Here is a 15,805-nt window from a genome sequence, read left to right as displayed (position 1 = left end):
CTATACTTTCAAAGGGCTGATGTGGTCCTACTTCAGTTCTTGTTCGAAATGGTGGATAATTCTGCAGTGGTCTTTAAAATGATGAGATTTCAAAAATAAAAAAATAGAACACCTATTGCAGGGGCTGAGCCTTCAGAGGATTGTTTTGTTGGAGGTCAGGGAGGTGCACAAGAAAAATCTGTCAACTGAGGAGAGAGAATTAGTTGATTGCTCCCCGGCTGTCAAACTATCCATCTCCCTCTTCTCTGCAATCCTACCCATTTGACTACACTCGATGGACGGAGGAGGCTGTGGTTCAGGGATTTCTACAGAGGTGGGAGGGGCTGACTGGGAGGCCAAGGTGGTAACATCTGACAAGCCTGGTGGTGGTCCCAGAGGTGCATATGTGCCTAACCAGCTTACTGTTACTTTATCTGACAGCCGAAAGCTGTTTAAAAGAGCAACCCCTGCTCCCCTCCAAGCACACTCCTGCAGTCAGTCTGTTCAAGGTCACTTCCTGGACAACTCCTGGGGTGATTCCTATCCCTGCCTCCCAGGGCACGGCGGGGGAACTTAATCAATCAATATTGGCAGCATGCATTGGGATCCTTGGATAAAAGCAGGCTGGCACCATGTCGTTGGCATCAATTCATCCCCCGAGGTGTTCATCGGAGCCTCCCAAATCTGAAGATTGGCTTAAATTAAAACATCATGAGATTGTGGAAAGACATGAAGGCCGGGTTCGCTGTATGGGACTTCTGGCTTTCCAACCTCAGGGTTCGGGTTCAGGTTCCCAGGGCTGGAAACGTCCTTAAAACAGAAGAGCAGAGTGGAGGGTCTCCCCCATCTCCTGACCCCAAGAGCTGGGGCTTTAGGGGAAAGGCCTGGGCAGCCTGAGTCACTGCAGCTGCCACGGGTGGGGGGAGGGGAGGCGAGGCAGCGGTTAGAAGAAAAACCTGGGTCAGTAAAAAAACGAACAAACAACGTCTTTATCAGTGACGTCATCACAGTCCCCTCTCCGCGGTTTGGTCCCCAGGGATGCGCGAGGCCCTGCGGGAGAGGCTACTGCCAGGGCTCACCGCGCCCGCCTCCCCGCCCCGCCCCTCCCGTGGCCGCGTCCCTCGCAGGGGGAGGCGCGAGCGAGAGCCTGTTGTTGGCTTCCCTTGTCCCTCTCCGCGCGCCGTAGCGCTGCTCCCGGCTTCTGCCGCCCCCCCCCCCGGAACTCTTCGCAAGATGGCGGCGGCGCGGGCGGCTCTTCGCGGCCGGGTCCCTGCAGCCGGGTAGCGCGAGCGACACCCGCTCCCCTCCCTCAGCGCCGCGCCGCCGGGCCAGGGCTGCAGACAGGGAGCCGCCGCTGCCATGCCGGCCTCGGTGCATGCATGAGAGACGTCGCCGGGCTGCTCCCTGCCGCCGCCATGGAGGAGCCGCCGCCGCCGGGGCTGAGCCCCGGGAGGTCAGTAACTGGCGCTGCCAAATAAGGAGCCACGCAGAGACAGCGACGCGGAACCCCCCGCTACATTGTGAGCCCGCTTCCCGGCCAGGAGGGAGCGGACCTGACCCTTCCCTCCTCCCCCCCCTCCCCGCGGGGACCGAAGCAACCACTGGGTCTCCCTGCCTAGGAGCCACCTGACCCTGGTGGCGGTTTCGTGAGCGCAGGCGGGGCAGCCGCCTCTCCGCTGCGGGAGCCGGGAGCCGCTTGCCCTCGGCGCGCCCGGGCGATTCCCAACGAGCAGCGACCCCAGCCCCCCGCATGCCGGGCCGCGGCCCCGCCACAGGCAAACCGCAGCCCTGCACGCACCCGGCTCGCGCGCTGCTTCCTTCTCGACTTGATTCCCTCCTGGCCCCCTTGTTCGGTGGAAAAGCCGCAGCTGCTGCTTCAGCAGTTCTGCAAACGGCCCCGGAGGAGAAACTGTTTAGACAACAAACCTCCCGCGGCGGCTGTGGGGGAAAGCAGCAGCATCACTTTGTGGGTAGATCTGTGATCATTAAACACACGCCCGAGCAGCAGGAGAGGATGATGGTTCTGGGGTATCCACTAAAGAAACAGGCATCCCCGTTCCCATTCCTCCAGAAAAGCTTTATAAACGGGCAATATTTCATGGAGGTGCCACATTTCCTGAGATCAAACGGGAGGAAACCCCATTCAAATAGCTGCTGTTTTCTCTAGTGAGGGAGGCGCAGGGTGACCTCTCCCCATTGACTTATGAACCCTGGCGACCGAAATTAGACATGCAAGAAGGTTTTGGGTTTTTGTAGCAGTTGTGGATAAAAATAGGTAACTAGCGCTCTCCGGCTCTTAGAGAAAACATCAGTGTCTCAGAGCAAGCACCTCTTCCCCAAATTATTGCTTCTGGCAATGTTGCAATAGATAATTGTGATAGAAGAAAATATTTTAAAACATTCTCTACAGCCTCAATCTTCTTGCCACCACCTCTGCCTCCTGAATGTGCTGAACTGTAAACTGGCTTCTTGCAAGTCTCCATCTTGGCCCCACTTAGAGATGAGAATGCAAATAACATAATGGTTTAATGGTTCCAATTGGCTGCAGAACTGTTGCATAACTTCAAGTTATTAATTCCCTAGCAATTATTTCTCTCTTTAAAATAACATCCTGTTGATACATTACTTCTCACCAGGAGGCATGCAGAAAACTTTTTTTTAAAACACTTCAAGCGTGTACAATTAGTAATATAAGGGGAAGAGTCAGGCACGCTCCATATCAGGTGCACTGTAAAGAACTAGGTACAGTCACATTCATGAGATCCTTCTTGGATGTTGCTAGTGACTGTTTTATTACTGTAATGTGTTGAAAGGAACGTGGTAATTTACCCTTAGATATAGTTTGGATTGAAGCTATGAAGTTGGATGGAAACTAGTTTGGATTTGCTTTAATACTTTTAAGTAAAAATTTGTTTTAAATGACATAAAAGCCTGCTTTTGTTAATAATTTAGAGTCTTGTACTAATTTACATTGAGATTAACAGGAGTATTATGCTCTGTATGAATTCAGAAGTTCCCCAGTTTTTTTTCAGAAGGTCTTCAAATAGCAGTGCAGATTAAACAGAAAAAGACTTAAAAACACAACTTATACAACCAAGACCCCAAAGTAAGACATAATCAAATGTAGTGCCTTTGTATACAGTAAATTACTCCTTTACCTGAATGGAGTATGCTCAGGCATTTCCTGTTTAGGGCCACTTCTGACCTCTGATGGATTTATTAAAATCCAGTTTATTTGAGTTGGATGCGGGTGTCTATAGTGTGGTGGCAACTATTCCCAACAAAAGAAAATTAAATACTTAAATTATTTTTTCAGAGTGAGTAGGTAGGTGGGTGGGTGGGTATGAGGTGTCTCAAAACAATTGGGTAGTCTTACTTTATGTAGTGCAGTTTCCTGTTCTCCTCTGTAATTCACTCTGTGTGAACTGTAGATACTGATTTATCTTTAGAGTAAAATAATTTTCATGGTTCTACAGGGAACTTGCTAGTACTTGTTTTTTTAAAAAGTGAACAGAGTAGTACTCTAAAGTTTTTGTAGCAAAATTGCAGTGTATTTAAACATTGCTGGTACATTTAGACATCAATTTCACAATCAGATCCATGTGGGCTGAACCCTGCTGAAGTTGCTGGGGGCTCTGCCCAGACGCAAGAGTCTGCCCCTATGGATCTCATTGGAGCCTTTGATTCTGAAAACAAGGTATTGTAAATCAGTACTCCTGTCACTAAATTGCCAAATTTTGCATTTATAGCTAGGGTTTTCTCTAGAATATTTGAAGACCATTTGATGACATGTGACACAAATTGATAACTTCCAGTTCAGTTCTAAGAGCATGAAGATACCTTCTTACCGTTATTACTGGTCTTTCAGATTTGTGTTGAGGCATGTTAGTAGGGTGGAGAGGCTTTCACTGTGGCTGATTGTACTGTACTCTTTTTGGGAATAAATAGTGAAGTCAGGCTCTCGGACTGTCAGTTTGGCATTTTTTATAAACCATACACTTGCATTTATAAAATAAAAGTTTTTGTCATTTGTGAAACATTGTCTTGGTCTAGCAAATTACTGAAATAAGTCAGGGATTTTGTAGTTTACCAGAGCATAAATTTAGCAATACATTTATTGGATTAAGATAAGCACAATTTTGTTTGAATTACAGAAGGTAAGTTATTACTACAAGATATTCCAAAATATTTGTTTGAGGATCCTTCTCCAAAAACAGAATTTCTCCCAACCTTTTTCTCCTTCCTCCTCAAAAATGCCACTTCTCCCCCTCGGAATAAAGAGTTTTGAGCAAGAGAAAAATTGAACATTGGGCGGACTGGGGTACTTTAGCAGCATGATTTCTCTTGTTGCTCTTGAGGTCTTTGGGCGTGAATTCATGTGTAATGTCTTGTTTGTTTGTTTTTTTCCAAAGCAAATGAAATACAGTTGCAGTAAAGCTTTAAAGTTAAAAGATGTGCATACTTACATGATTGAGAATAATAGTTCAAAGTGTTCAATTGCTTAGCACTTTTTGATAGTTGACCAGGCAGAGAAAAAGCTGGCCTTAGGTCACCTGTACTTCCTTGATTTGGTGGCCAGTTTGGCCCCTGGCAAAGGGGAGAGCAATCTTTGAGATGACCTAACTTGCACTTGGTTGTCTGTAGCCCTTTTTTCTCCTGTCACAGCCCTGATGCCAGGACTTGGGGGGTGGGGAGAGAATCAAGGAACAGGGCTGCAAATGAGGCATCAGAGAGCTCTGTACCATGTGTAGACTGGGGAGAGTCCCAGTGGCTGATCTGCCAGATTTATTGTCCATAGGTCAATGATGAATTGGATTCTTAGTCTATTGGGGAATTCAGTGTTCTGGGAAGTCCAGTGGTGTTTCATGAATTGAATTCAGTATGTTTCTCATGCTGATAAACTACATTTGTAGGACTCCTAGTTTGATATTGTTTTCATTGTTGATGTACTAATTTGCTATCCTTGAGTATATTTTCAAATGGAAAATTAACCTGAAAGAGCTTCACCCCATATTTTTCATATATTTAAAGAGCAAAAAAATACAAACTCTACTTTTATATACCATAGTCTTTTGTTTACATGTGAGACTGGGATCAATGAGTGACTGTCCTCATCCTCATACAAACGCACATGGAGTGCTAGGTGAGATGTCTTTGGCATTCATAGCAACAAGGATTAGTCTGCAGAGCATGGCTCCTTCAGTTGTTTTCATAGTTGTTAATTAGTGCTTTCTGTGTCAAGGTTGGTTTTATTGTTATGTAAGCTGGTGATGTTGGCCCTTGTGGAATGCAAGCCATGCTGTGGTGAAAAACAGATCCACTGAATTTAGAAGGAAAAGATTAGGGATATTCTGGTAATTTTTAATCTAATGAGTAGTATTAACTAAAGTCTTCTTCACCCTTTGCTCCCTTGAAAGGAGCAAGTTTTAAAAGAAATTCCATACAGACATATCATGTGAAATATTTTTATACTAACTAAAAATTCATAACTTGCTATTTATAAAAGTGCATTTTTATTTTCAAAAACCCTCTTACTTGAATATTTAATATATTGGCTTCTAGCAGCACACAGTGTTATATCGGAAGATACAGCTAGTTCAGCTTCTTTCTTGTTTTTGTTGCTCCACAGATCTATGTAGCAGGCCTTCAGCATTTATCTATAAAACATGTTAATAGCTTTACAATGATTTTTTGCTTGCCTTGCTTAATACATAAGTTCTGAACTAAAATACTTTTGAAAAAAAGATTGAGGAAAACCATCAAGTAGTTTAGAATAAAAACAAGCATCCGTATTATATTCTTTATACAGGGATTCAAAACTTCACCAGACATCTTCTATTCAGAGGCCAATGTGAAAGATGTTGGTGACTGGCTCAGTGAAATGCAAGGGCAGTGCCTTGATGAGAAGCCCAGACTCCCTCCAGTTCCAGCTGCTGGGAAAGGAGAGTATTCTGGGGTGCTTACCAGGGTGCTGCCCATGCTCCCTATTTGGGCTTGACATTCAATCTTATTAGTATAGATTAATGTGAAGTCCACACCACCTACACTCTTACTGGATGCTAGAAAAGAGAAGCTTTGTGTCTTTCCAATAGTGAAACTAGATTCTTCTGACTTGTGCAGGAGTAGGTGGATCTCCTATTACCCTAGCCCTCTGACAGTTGCAAGGGAATTAGACAGTTATTGCTACTTTACCCTTTTCCTAGCCCCTCCCCCTCTTTTTTTGAGACTGTGGGGACTGTTCTGTGGAGCATAGTTTCTCAACCTGTGGTATGCGTATCCCTGGGGGTACGCGAGACAGAGGCAGGGGATACACGGCAAAAAACCCATTGAAGGGAGGCAGGCAGCAGTTGCTGGCTGCTGGGGGAGGCAGGTGGCAGCTGCCAGCTTTCCACCCGGTCCCACCTCCTAACTGGGAGGTAGATGGCAGCTGCCCCAGTCCTGGGAAGCTGGGCGGCAGCCTCCAGCTTCTTGGAACACCAGGCAGCAGCTGCTGTTTTGGGTGGCAACCGCCGGCTTTTTGGGAAGCCGGGTGGCAGCTGCCCTCATCCCACCCAGTCTGAGCTCCCAGGTGGGAGCCCGGCAGCAGCCTCCTGTGCCCTGAGAGCTGGGCTTGCAGCTGGGTGGCTGCCACCCATGTCCCGGCTCTGAGCCGAGAGAAGCCTCCCACACCCTGGCTTGAAGATGGGCAGCAGCTGCTTGCCACCTGCCCACATCCCTGGGTCCCAGCCTGTGTGGAGCCTCCTCCGCCCCAGCTTGGATTGGGTGGCAGTCGCCCACCTCCTGGGCTGGCAGCTAGGTGGAAGCCGCCTGTAACTTGCCCAGGTGGCAGCTCCCCTCCCCGGCTCAAAGCCCGGTGACCAGAAATCCAGGTGGAGAGCCTAGCGACTTGCCCAGTCCTGGAGCTGGGCTCTACCACAGGCTTACTTGTCAATTTCACTGCTCTAGCTGAGCAGTGAAATTGACAACTATGACAGTCCCAGATTTTACAAGTATAAAAATCTTAGGAGGGGCCCACACAGTGTGATTTGTCCCAGGCCCGCACCCCTCTAGGGATGGCCATGGGGAGCATTGCTATCCACTCTGGGCTGCTAGTACCTGCTCATACCTCATAAGTTCCCGCCTGTGTGAGGAGAACACCACATGACCCACCATCAGGCCATAATGATTGGCTGGCGTTGACTTTTGCTTTTATATGGAGGAAGGGCAGAGGGAAGGAGGGGAGAAACAGCAGGGGGTTTTATGATCTGCCACAGCCACACAGCACTGCAGAATTCAGAACTCTCCTGCTTTACAAGAAATACAGTTGTCCATTGGTAAAGGGGAAAAAGATGGTATTTCTCAGAGTGGAAAATTGAGTGTGGGTTACTTATTAAAATTTTCAGAAGTTAGGAGGTACTTGCTACTTAAAAGGTTGAGAATCACTGCTCTGGAGAATTACTCCAGCACTTGATTTCTGTGTTTCTCATAGCTTTCCGAGGCAACAACAACATTAAAGTGACTTTAGTTTTCTGGTTCACTGTACCTACTGGGTTCTTAGTAGCAGTGGTGAAACTGACTGGTGTTTTGTCAATTTCTTTGTTGTGCTTTTTAAGTAGAACTTTTACCTTCTTCCTCTAAAGGGACATTGACACTTACGATGGCATGTAAAGTACAGACACTGCATGCCCAGCTAGCATGAGTATTAACAGCAGTGTACACAGTGAAGCACTGCACAGGAGAGTAGAGTGGTCTGTATACCTGAACCCTGACCTAGAGCATGTACCCTACATGGCGCTCTCTAAGCTCAAGTAGTGCCTCCCATGTTTATACTGCTGTTTTTAGCAGTGTAGTGTCTTGCTCCCTCCCCACTGCTGGAACCTTTCCCTGACACAGTTGAAAGGCTCCGGCAGAGGGGAATGGCTCTGGTGGGTAGAGGCAGTGGGGAAAGGCTTCGGCAGCTCTACACCGCTGGAGCTTTTCCCTCCTGCCTCCTCCCACTGGAGCCTTTCGTTGCTGCATATAGCACCACGGTGACTAGTGTGGACGCGCAACCTACATGTAGGTCTAAATCTGCAAGAATGACTTTAAAGGTATTGGCTGAAATGAGTATCCGTTTGATGACAATCATCTCCTGGCACAATCCACTCCTTAGCCTATCACAGTCCAAATTGAGAGGAATTGTCCAAGGAAACAAAGCAGACATAGCTGTCCAGAATCTGGTTTCTTAACACCTATATACTGTAGAGTACAGCTACCACAATCTCATCAGCAATAACACGTCCAATATAGTCTGCATCCCAGAAACCTGGCTAGATAGCATTGTGAGCCCTGTGCCAGCCCACTTCATTCCTCGAGGATACTTGGCATATCACAGACTTGGACAGGACAAGAAGTTGTAGGGGGCACTGCATTCATCTTTTTATCAGTTCCAAAAGAGATTCCTCCATTAAGATGCATTCATTTGTATTTCTCATCTGACAATAAAAAACCAGAGTTAAAGTTAACAGATTTTATACTCATTTACAGATTGTCACAGGCTAAAGAGTTCATAATGGAACTCACTGATACCTAGTTGATAGTATTGTCCTCAGTGATTTCAACATGCATGTCGTCAAGGTCATAGACACAAAAGCCCAAAAACTCATTTCCTCACTTGCCTCCCAAGGACTTTCATAGGTCAGCTCTGGTCCATCTTCGGCTAGATGTCAGTATCAAGGACATCATAATCCAGACATGATCTTGGACAGACCATCACCTTTTAAAGTCAGTGGTCAGAGCTTCTCCAGCTTGCAAGCAACAAGAAAGACCCATGGGCCAGATTCAATCATGAAGACTCATGGACTACATCAAATTCAAAAGCATCCTAAGGGACAGCAGTACCACACCCACAGGACAAGGAGTTTAGGATCTGGTGAATCATTATCATTGTATACTAGTCTCAACCATTGACATGTTGGCCCCAAATGGCCCCTTCTTAACCAAGGAGATCTGTGTTGGTGATGGTTTTCTTACACCCTACACTAGATGAAGAGAGAGAGAGGTGGAAACTGAAACACTAATGGTAGAAAACGAAGACTAATACAGGCAGGATGAAACCAAATGAATTCTTCCAAGTCAATGCTGAGGCTTTGTTATGGGCCAAGAGAACCTTCCTTTCAGCTTCCATTGAAACTGCCAAATCCTGATCCAAGAGCTGTCCAGGGTAGTAAACTGCATCATTGCTCCTGAATGTCTACAGGTTGCATACAGTACAGAACAGAATACTAAACACTGCAAAGAACTGTCATTGTATTTAGCTGATGCACAGTTGAGAGTGCTTCCCAAACTATCTTGATCCTCCCTGCTTGCTCCCATCTACTAGTAGTCTGTCTGCATTTCCAGAGTCCAGTACAGTCACTCATCCAGAAGTTCTGGATACCCTAAAGGAGCTTTGATTCAAGACTTGTGAATCTGACCCAGGCCTTTCCTGCCCTTTGAAAGAGAGCCATGAACAACTGGTTCCACACACACAGACTCACCGTGGATGCATCCATAATAGCTAACTACTGCCCAATGTCAAACTTTCCATTCCTGAGCAAGCTTATAGAGAAGTTAACTAAAGGCCAACCTCAAGCTTATCTAATTGTGCCAGATTTAGGTTATAAGCATCAATCTGGTTTTGGGCCAACATGGAACTGAAACTGCTTAAGTGGCACTGATGGATGATCTCCTACTGTCATTGGATAAAGGGCAGACATCCATTCTCATCCTTCTGCACCCAACGAATAGTGATGGGAAATAGCACCTTCATTACTAGACCCTTCACTTGTGGAGTCCCACAAGGATCAATTGTGTCTCCCGTCTTATTCAATGTCTACATGCAGCTGTTAGGTGAACTGGTCAGTAGACATGGATTCCAATGCTAGCATATGCAGATTAAACATATCTCTGCTGCATAAGACCATACCACTGCTGCCAAGATGGTCTAATGCTTCGATGAAATTAGCTCATTGATGGACAGCTGGTTGAAATTGAAACTGAACAAAATGGAGGTTATGCTGGTGGGCAGAGGATAGCATTTTGAGGAGTTTACAGCCCCGGTGCAGTCTCCTTTGATAGAAAGCACACACCCACTATTGGTCAATTCTTTCTGTAGCCTACAAGTGCTCCTGGATTCTTCACGATGCTAAGCTCTCACTTACCATTATCCATGAGAAATATCTTCTGCCATCTCCCATTGCCTAGGAGACTCGTTCCATCCTGGTGAACAGTGACCTCACCTTAGTTATTCATGCCTTTGTCACCATTCTACTGGACTACAGCAATGCAGTATGCCTAGACTTGAAGCCCTTAGTGCTAAGGAAATGCCAAATAATACAGAATGCTGCAGCACATCTATTCAGTAATGTTGGCTGCTGTGAACATATCATCTGCTCTCTACACCGGCTTTCTATAGAATATTTAATCAAGTTCAGGTGTCACTCCTTATTTTTCAAGGCACTTAATGCCTGGGCCCCGGGTATCTAAAAGATAGACTGAAACTCTGAGATGAAGACTGTGGTCAGCAATGTCATTCCTCTGGCATGATGGAATTTTCTACTATAAGCTTGTTTGCAGGAGACCAAGCTTTCTCGAGGCCCAGCCCAAAATTGTGGCATGAACTCTCTCAGAAAAACAAATCCAAGTGCAAGACACTTTTCTTTGAACTTTCTTTCTCTAACATAAACACATAGCAATATGTGTGTGTAGAGGTTTTTGTTTGAAATCCAAAACAAAACACACTACTGCATGCACTCTCCCCTGAGAGAGGAGAACAGACACATGACAGATGGTAGTCATGTTGCTTAATGCAGTACTGGAAGGTGCTTAAATATGGTGAGGACCGTGGGATAAAACCCCTATATAAAATAGAACTATAGAGGCAAATTAAATGGTAGTTGTTGGTATGTTTTGTTGTTGTTGTTTGTTTTTTGATTTTTTGGAGCGGGGGTATCAACTAAAGGGATATATGTTGATCCTTTAAAAGTTTTCGTGTGGCTATAGAATACTTTCTGATTCTACACAAGAACAGATTAGCGCAGCATTCTAAAATCATCATCAACAATTTGCAAATCTAGACATGAAACTTGCTTGGCCACTCTTACTGTGGTGATGAAAAAACTAATATCGTGGGTGTATGTCATTTAACAAAAAGGAAAAAGAAAAAGTAGTAGCCTGAAGTAAATGGGCAAGTAGAATTTTGTAAAGTTGGGCTAGAATATAACAGGGCTTGAAAACTTTTCCATACTTACTAGCCAAAGGGTGCAACATAGTTGCACAATTGATGCACTGTCAACTTCCATAACTGTCATCCTGGGCTTGGAGGGGAGCAGGAGAGTTGGTAATTGAAGGACTGAGTGGAGCACACCTACTAGCTCTGCTCCTTCTGCAGTCTCAGCTGGGGATCCATTTGTGCCTTACCAGCTGATACTCTCATAGTTTGTCAGAAGAGGATTTGCAGTTGGCAAACCAACCAACCAGAATCTACCAAAAGTTTCAGACCTTCTTTATATGTCACAAAGAAATGCCAAATAATAATAAAAAAGTTTAGCTCCATTTTGTTTTCCTTTTGCAAGTAATCTTTGAACAGTATCGATTTTAATCAAATGGACTTTTTGTGAGGGGATAAAACTCATAGCTCTAAATTTACTCCTCTTTACATTCATATTATTCTGCTAATGTGTCAAGGCTCAAGTTGAATTGAAAGCAATATAATCTAAGGTGAAAAAATTGTTAAAACTTTTCTGTTTTCAATTTTGCCAATAACAAAGAACTGGGAGTGCTGATTATTATTTTTTCTGAGATGAGAACATGAAGGGCTGCCAAAAATGTTAAAGGGCTCTATTTTATTTATTTATTTGTACTTATTTCTAGCTGGTACAACTGGCAGAATAAAAGTCCTTTTCTGTAAATCGTTTAAATGGTTCTCAACAGCTCTGAATTCTGATTGTGACAAAAAAAATAGGCACATTCTATTGAAAATTTATTTGCAGTTTCCTTAATTCATTCTGTTTTTGTCCCTGTTTTCTCGATATTGTTCAGATTTTACCTTCAGCCAGAATGTATTTGAACATGCATGCACTTACACTTATATTTGCCACATCATTCTCTGACCATACATCTTTCCATTATGAATAGTTATAATAGTGTACTTTGGGGTTTTCTTCCCAGGATGCTATGAAAAGTTAGGATAAGGTGTTTTGAGCATCACTAGTGCAATGATATAGTTAGCTAGATTATGGGAAGCAGGAAACTTCATTTGGATCATTTTTAATTAAATTACTTCTTCCCATGTTTCCCAAGATGCTTTTGATTGTGAAAAGTTTAACAGGAAAGGATCAGACTATAATTAGAGAAGTCTATTTGAGACATCCTGGAGAAAGGAACTGTAACTTCAGCATGTCTCTATTTGGGATGGCCTTTTATTTTTATTAAAGGGCTTTAGTGGGTGAGAGACATTCCCTTTTTCTAGGTATCTAGAGAGTTCCATTACAGAGAAAATACTTGGCTTTAAGCCTCTATTTAGAAATGAAAATAGCTATCTATTTTCCCCTCCAGTTTTTGCAGTCAAGTATTTTACATTTCTGAGGAAAATGTTAGATGCTCTAAAATCTTATCAGGGTCATGCAGCAGAAGTGATAATTTTGCATATCTGTCTCTTAGGCCTTACCTGCACTGGGGATTTACTGTCATTGGTGGCAGGCTGCTAGCCTAGCTGCACTACCACAAACCCCTAGTGCGGACAAGGAAACCCCACTGTAAATCATGTTTTGCACTGGTGCACTTTATTTTGGTATCAAGCAGGGGTTAGCTGCACTGGTGCAAATCATGGCTTATTGCACCTTTGCCTGTTTGCATTGGTGCAGCCACATTGAGAATTGGCCTTCAAGGGCTGTAACCAGGGCAAATGCCCAGTGTAGACAAGGCATTAGTAGGACCCAAAGATGGTGTTTAGCATTTTAGTACTGCAGTCTCTCAATTTACTAAGCAAAATTCTAGTCTTTATGTAACTTTCTTTCCTGAAGAGCCTTTGTTCATATCATACAGTTATGGCCTTCGGGTGTCCCCTTTGTAAATTATTGAATTTGTAATAATTTCATAGGGTCATGGTCATCTTAAAAATCATGCGTCTCCCTGAACATTTTTCCTCTGTTGTTTTTACAAGTAACATCTAATATTGGAATCAAAATCATATTTTTTCCTTATTGTTTACTTTGTGACTGGTTGAGGTGTGTGAACCGTCTTTTCACTCTACTTATTTTATTGTTTAAAATTTATAGCTTATTTTGATTGACTTCAGGTCCTTTAATACTTTTAGTACTTATTTAGTTTTAATATACTTTTATAACATCTGTGCTATGAAGATTGGTTTTAATGAAAGCTTGAATTCTGCAAAACTTGCATATAAATACTTTATTTGGGGGTAATTTTTAATTTCTTCCCCTCCATGTTGTCACCATCTATCTGGCTAAATGTATTAGAGGTAATAATTTAGTAAAAATTGTTTTATATTTTCTTCAGCAGGTGAGTGTTGGGAGTTCATTCACATACATTTACTGTAGAAATAATGGCATCTTTCCTTTAAAAAAAAACCCTCAGCTTAAAAGCTAATTATATTAAAGTCCACTTTTGGTGCTCCTTAGAATATTTGTCAAAAACTGTGGGAGTGCTTCTATTTCTCTTTTGAAATGGTAGTTGTGAAATGTTTACTGAATCAAAATGACAAAAGTAAATATGGCTTAGATTTCTGCCGTAAGACATTTTAAAAGATGAAAACGTGATGAAGGCAAATTTCTTTTCCTGACTCACTTCTTGGCCTTATCTTTGTTTCCAACTTTGTTTCCTTTTCTCCTTTCAGCAGAAGCTGGCATGCACAGAGGAGTTTAAGACTTAGATAGCTCATTCTGTATATCAGGCCCAGTTTTTTGTTTCTGATACTGGTTGCTTGCATTTTGATAGTGATCTTGCTCATTAGCTTTTGTTGAACACACATTAATAGGGCATATTTAGGTAGATGAATTGGGTGGTAGGAGCTATGATAGTCAGTACCAGAATTTGTATATTCTTCAAACTTCTTTCTCTAAACTCTAGTCACTTCCTGATTTACTTTTGAATGCTGTGATCTGCTTGAGTTCCACCCAGAATCCTATATGGTAACTACTTTATTAATTATTTAGATTGTAAGGTCATTGGTGTTAGGGGCTGTCTGGGATATATACAAAATATACACTATTGCCGTACTTAAATTTGGGAGTAAGCATTTGTGAGACAGTGATTATGATACATTTCAACAGTAACTTTTACAGACCACTGATAACTTATATCGGGTTGGCAACCTTCAGCAAGGGCCATGCCAAATCTTCCACTTCCGCCTCTCTCCCAGTGCCGCAGTAGCAGTGGGCGGTGGCTGGGTCTGCAGGCCTGTTCTCCGTGGCAGTGGTGGCGGCGGGTCTGTGGGCCCGTTCCTGCAGGAACTGCGCTGCTCCCGGCCAGAGGCACTGCTCAGCCCACGTGGAGAAGGGGCAGGGCCGCGTTGGTGGGGGGTGGGTTGGCATGTGTGGTGTTGCTTGGGGCCGGGAGGGGCGCTGCTCTGGCCAGGGCGTGGCATGGCACTCAAAGTTGGCGTGCGTGCCACCTTTGGGATGCATGCCGCAGGTTGCCGACCCCTGACTTATATAAATCTTTTAAAATTGCTGATCAGCCATAATGGCTTTTCACTTCATTTTTAAGATAAATTTCAAGCTGATTTTTCAGCAATGCAGTCAGAGTATCTCGGTGTGTATGACATAATATCTAGGTTCTGTTGATTTGTTTTATGGGAAGATAAATTAATTAAAGAAATTTTAAAATGGCCACATCAAAGCTATATCTGTGTTCAGCCAAGATGGAGACTGAGTACATTCAGTCAGTGGATGTATGCTATCTCTTACAGAAAGGAATAATGCTGCAGATCAAAAGAAGCTTCCATGGACATGGAAGCTGACCCAATGACGGGGCTTAAAAAACAGTTTCTGAGGGCCACAAGAGTGGAGGAGTTGGTAGTTCAACAGCAAGCAGTGTTGACAGTCTGGACAGAGTGTGGTCAGGAGGGCACTGCTTTCAAGAAATAAGCGCTGTTCACTTTTCTGTTTTTCTCTGTGACTCAGCCAAGAATGTTTTAAGATTACTGTTGCATGGGTCATTTCTCTCAAACATTTGTCCTTAGAGGAGAAAATTCTGTAACCTGTAAGAAGAGGTGCTGAAGGGTAAAGTGTTTCTGTAATCTACACGCCTCCAAGTCTAAGTTTTGAGGACATAGATAAAGATATCCTCTCCCAATAGATTTTGTTGCCATTTAGCTTTGATGTGTGAAAATAAGGTGCGAAACCAAGACTAGGGAGAAGGTGAGAGTTGGCAATGGTTTTGATCACAGTATCAAATATGATTTGACTTTTGAGCTTTATTTATGTGATAACTGTCGGTTCAACAAGAATAATTAATCAGGCTAACTGCACCATGTTGCCTGTTGAAATCAAATCGTCCTTCAGTGGTTTAGGTTTAACATTTTAGCAGAGAAGTTAGAGAGGTTTGCTAGCTATGCACTTATGTGTACTGCTAAGCATGTCCGTCTATCTGAAGGTTTTATGCTGCTGACCATCACTAGTATATGAGCACCTTCCATGTAAAATTGATTAGCAATAGCAAAGTATGTAATGGACTTTATGGAATCTCTGGATTTTCTCTTGAGATATAAAAAATTGTAGTAAGGTTTTTTTTTTTTTTTTTGTTTTAAAGGGGGGGTGGGGAGGAATAGGTGGAAGGGGTGCTTAGTGTCATTCATTTAGTGTGG

At 43.6% G+C, this 15,805-nt stretch overlaps 1 protein-coding gene across 5 annotated transcripts in view; it reads left to right on the top strand.

Moving 5' to 3' along the window:
• The first annotated feature begins 1,080 nt into the window (after nucleotides 1-1,080).
• The window catches only part of MAP3K4 (mitogen-activated protein kinase kinase kinase 4), a 112,433-nt gene continuing 97,708 nt past the window's right edge, over nucleotides 1,081-15,805 (top strand). For all 5 annotated transcript variants that reach the window (XM_067560824.1, XM_067560821.1, XM_067560823.1 and 2 more), the window contains exon 1: nucleotides 1,081-1,432. In XM_067560824.1, the coding sequence (XP_067416925.1) occupies nucleotides 1,359-1,432 (74 nt within the window). In that variant the 5' untranslated portion in view covers nucleotides 1,081-1,358. The remainder of the gene's footprint in view (nucleotides 1,433-15,805) is intronic.

This window comes from Emydura macquarii, unplaced genomic scaffold, assembly GCF_026122565.2.
Source record: "Emydura macquarii macquarii isolate MOO-44397 ecotype Brisbane River unplaced genomic scaffold, CSIRO-AGI_Emac_v2 contig_2308, whole genome shotgun sequence".
Lineage (NCBI taxonomy): Eukaryota > Metazoa > Chordata > Testudines > Chelidae > Emydura > Emydura macquarii.
This window is presented reverse-complemented; position numbering and strand designations above follow the sequence as displayed.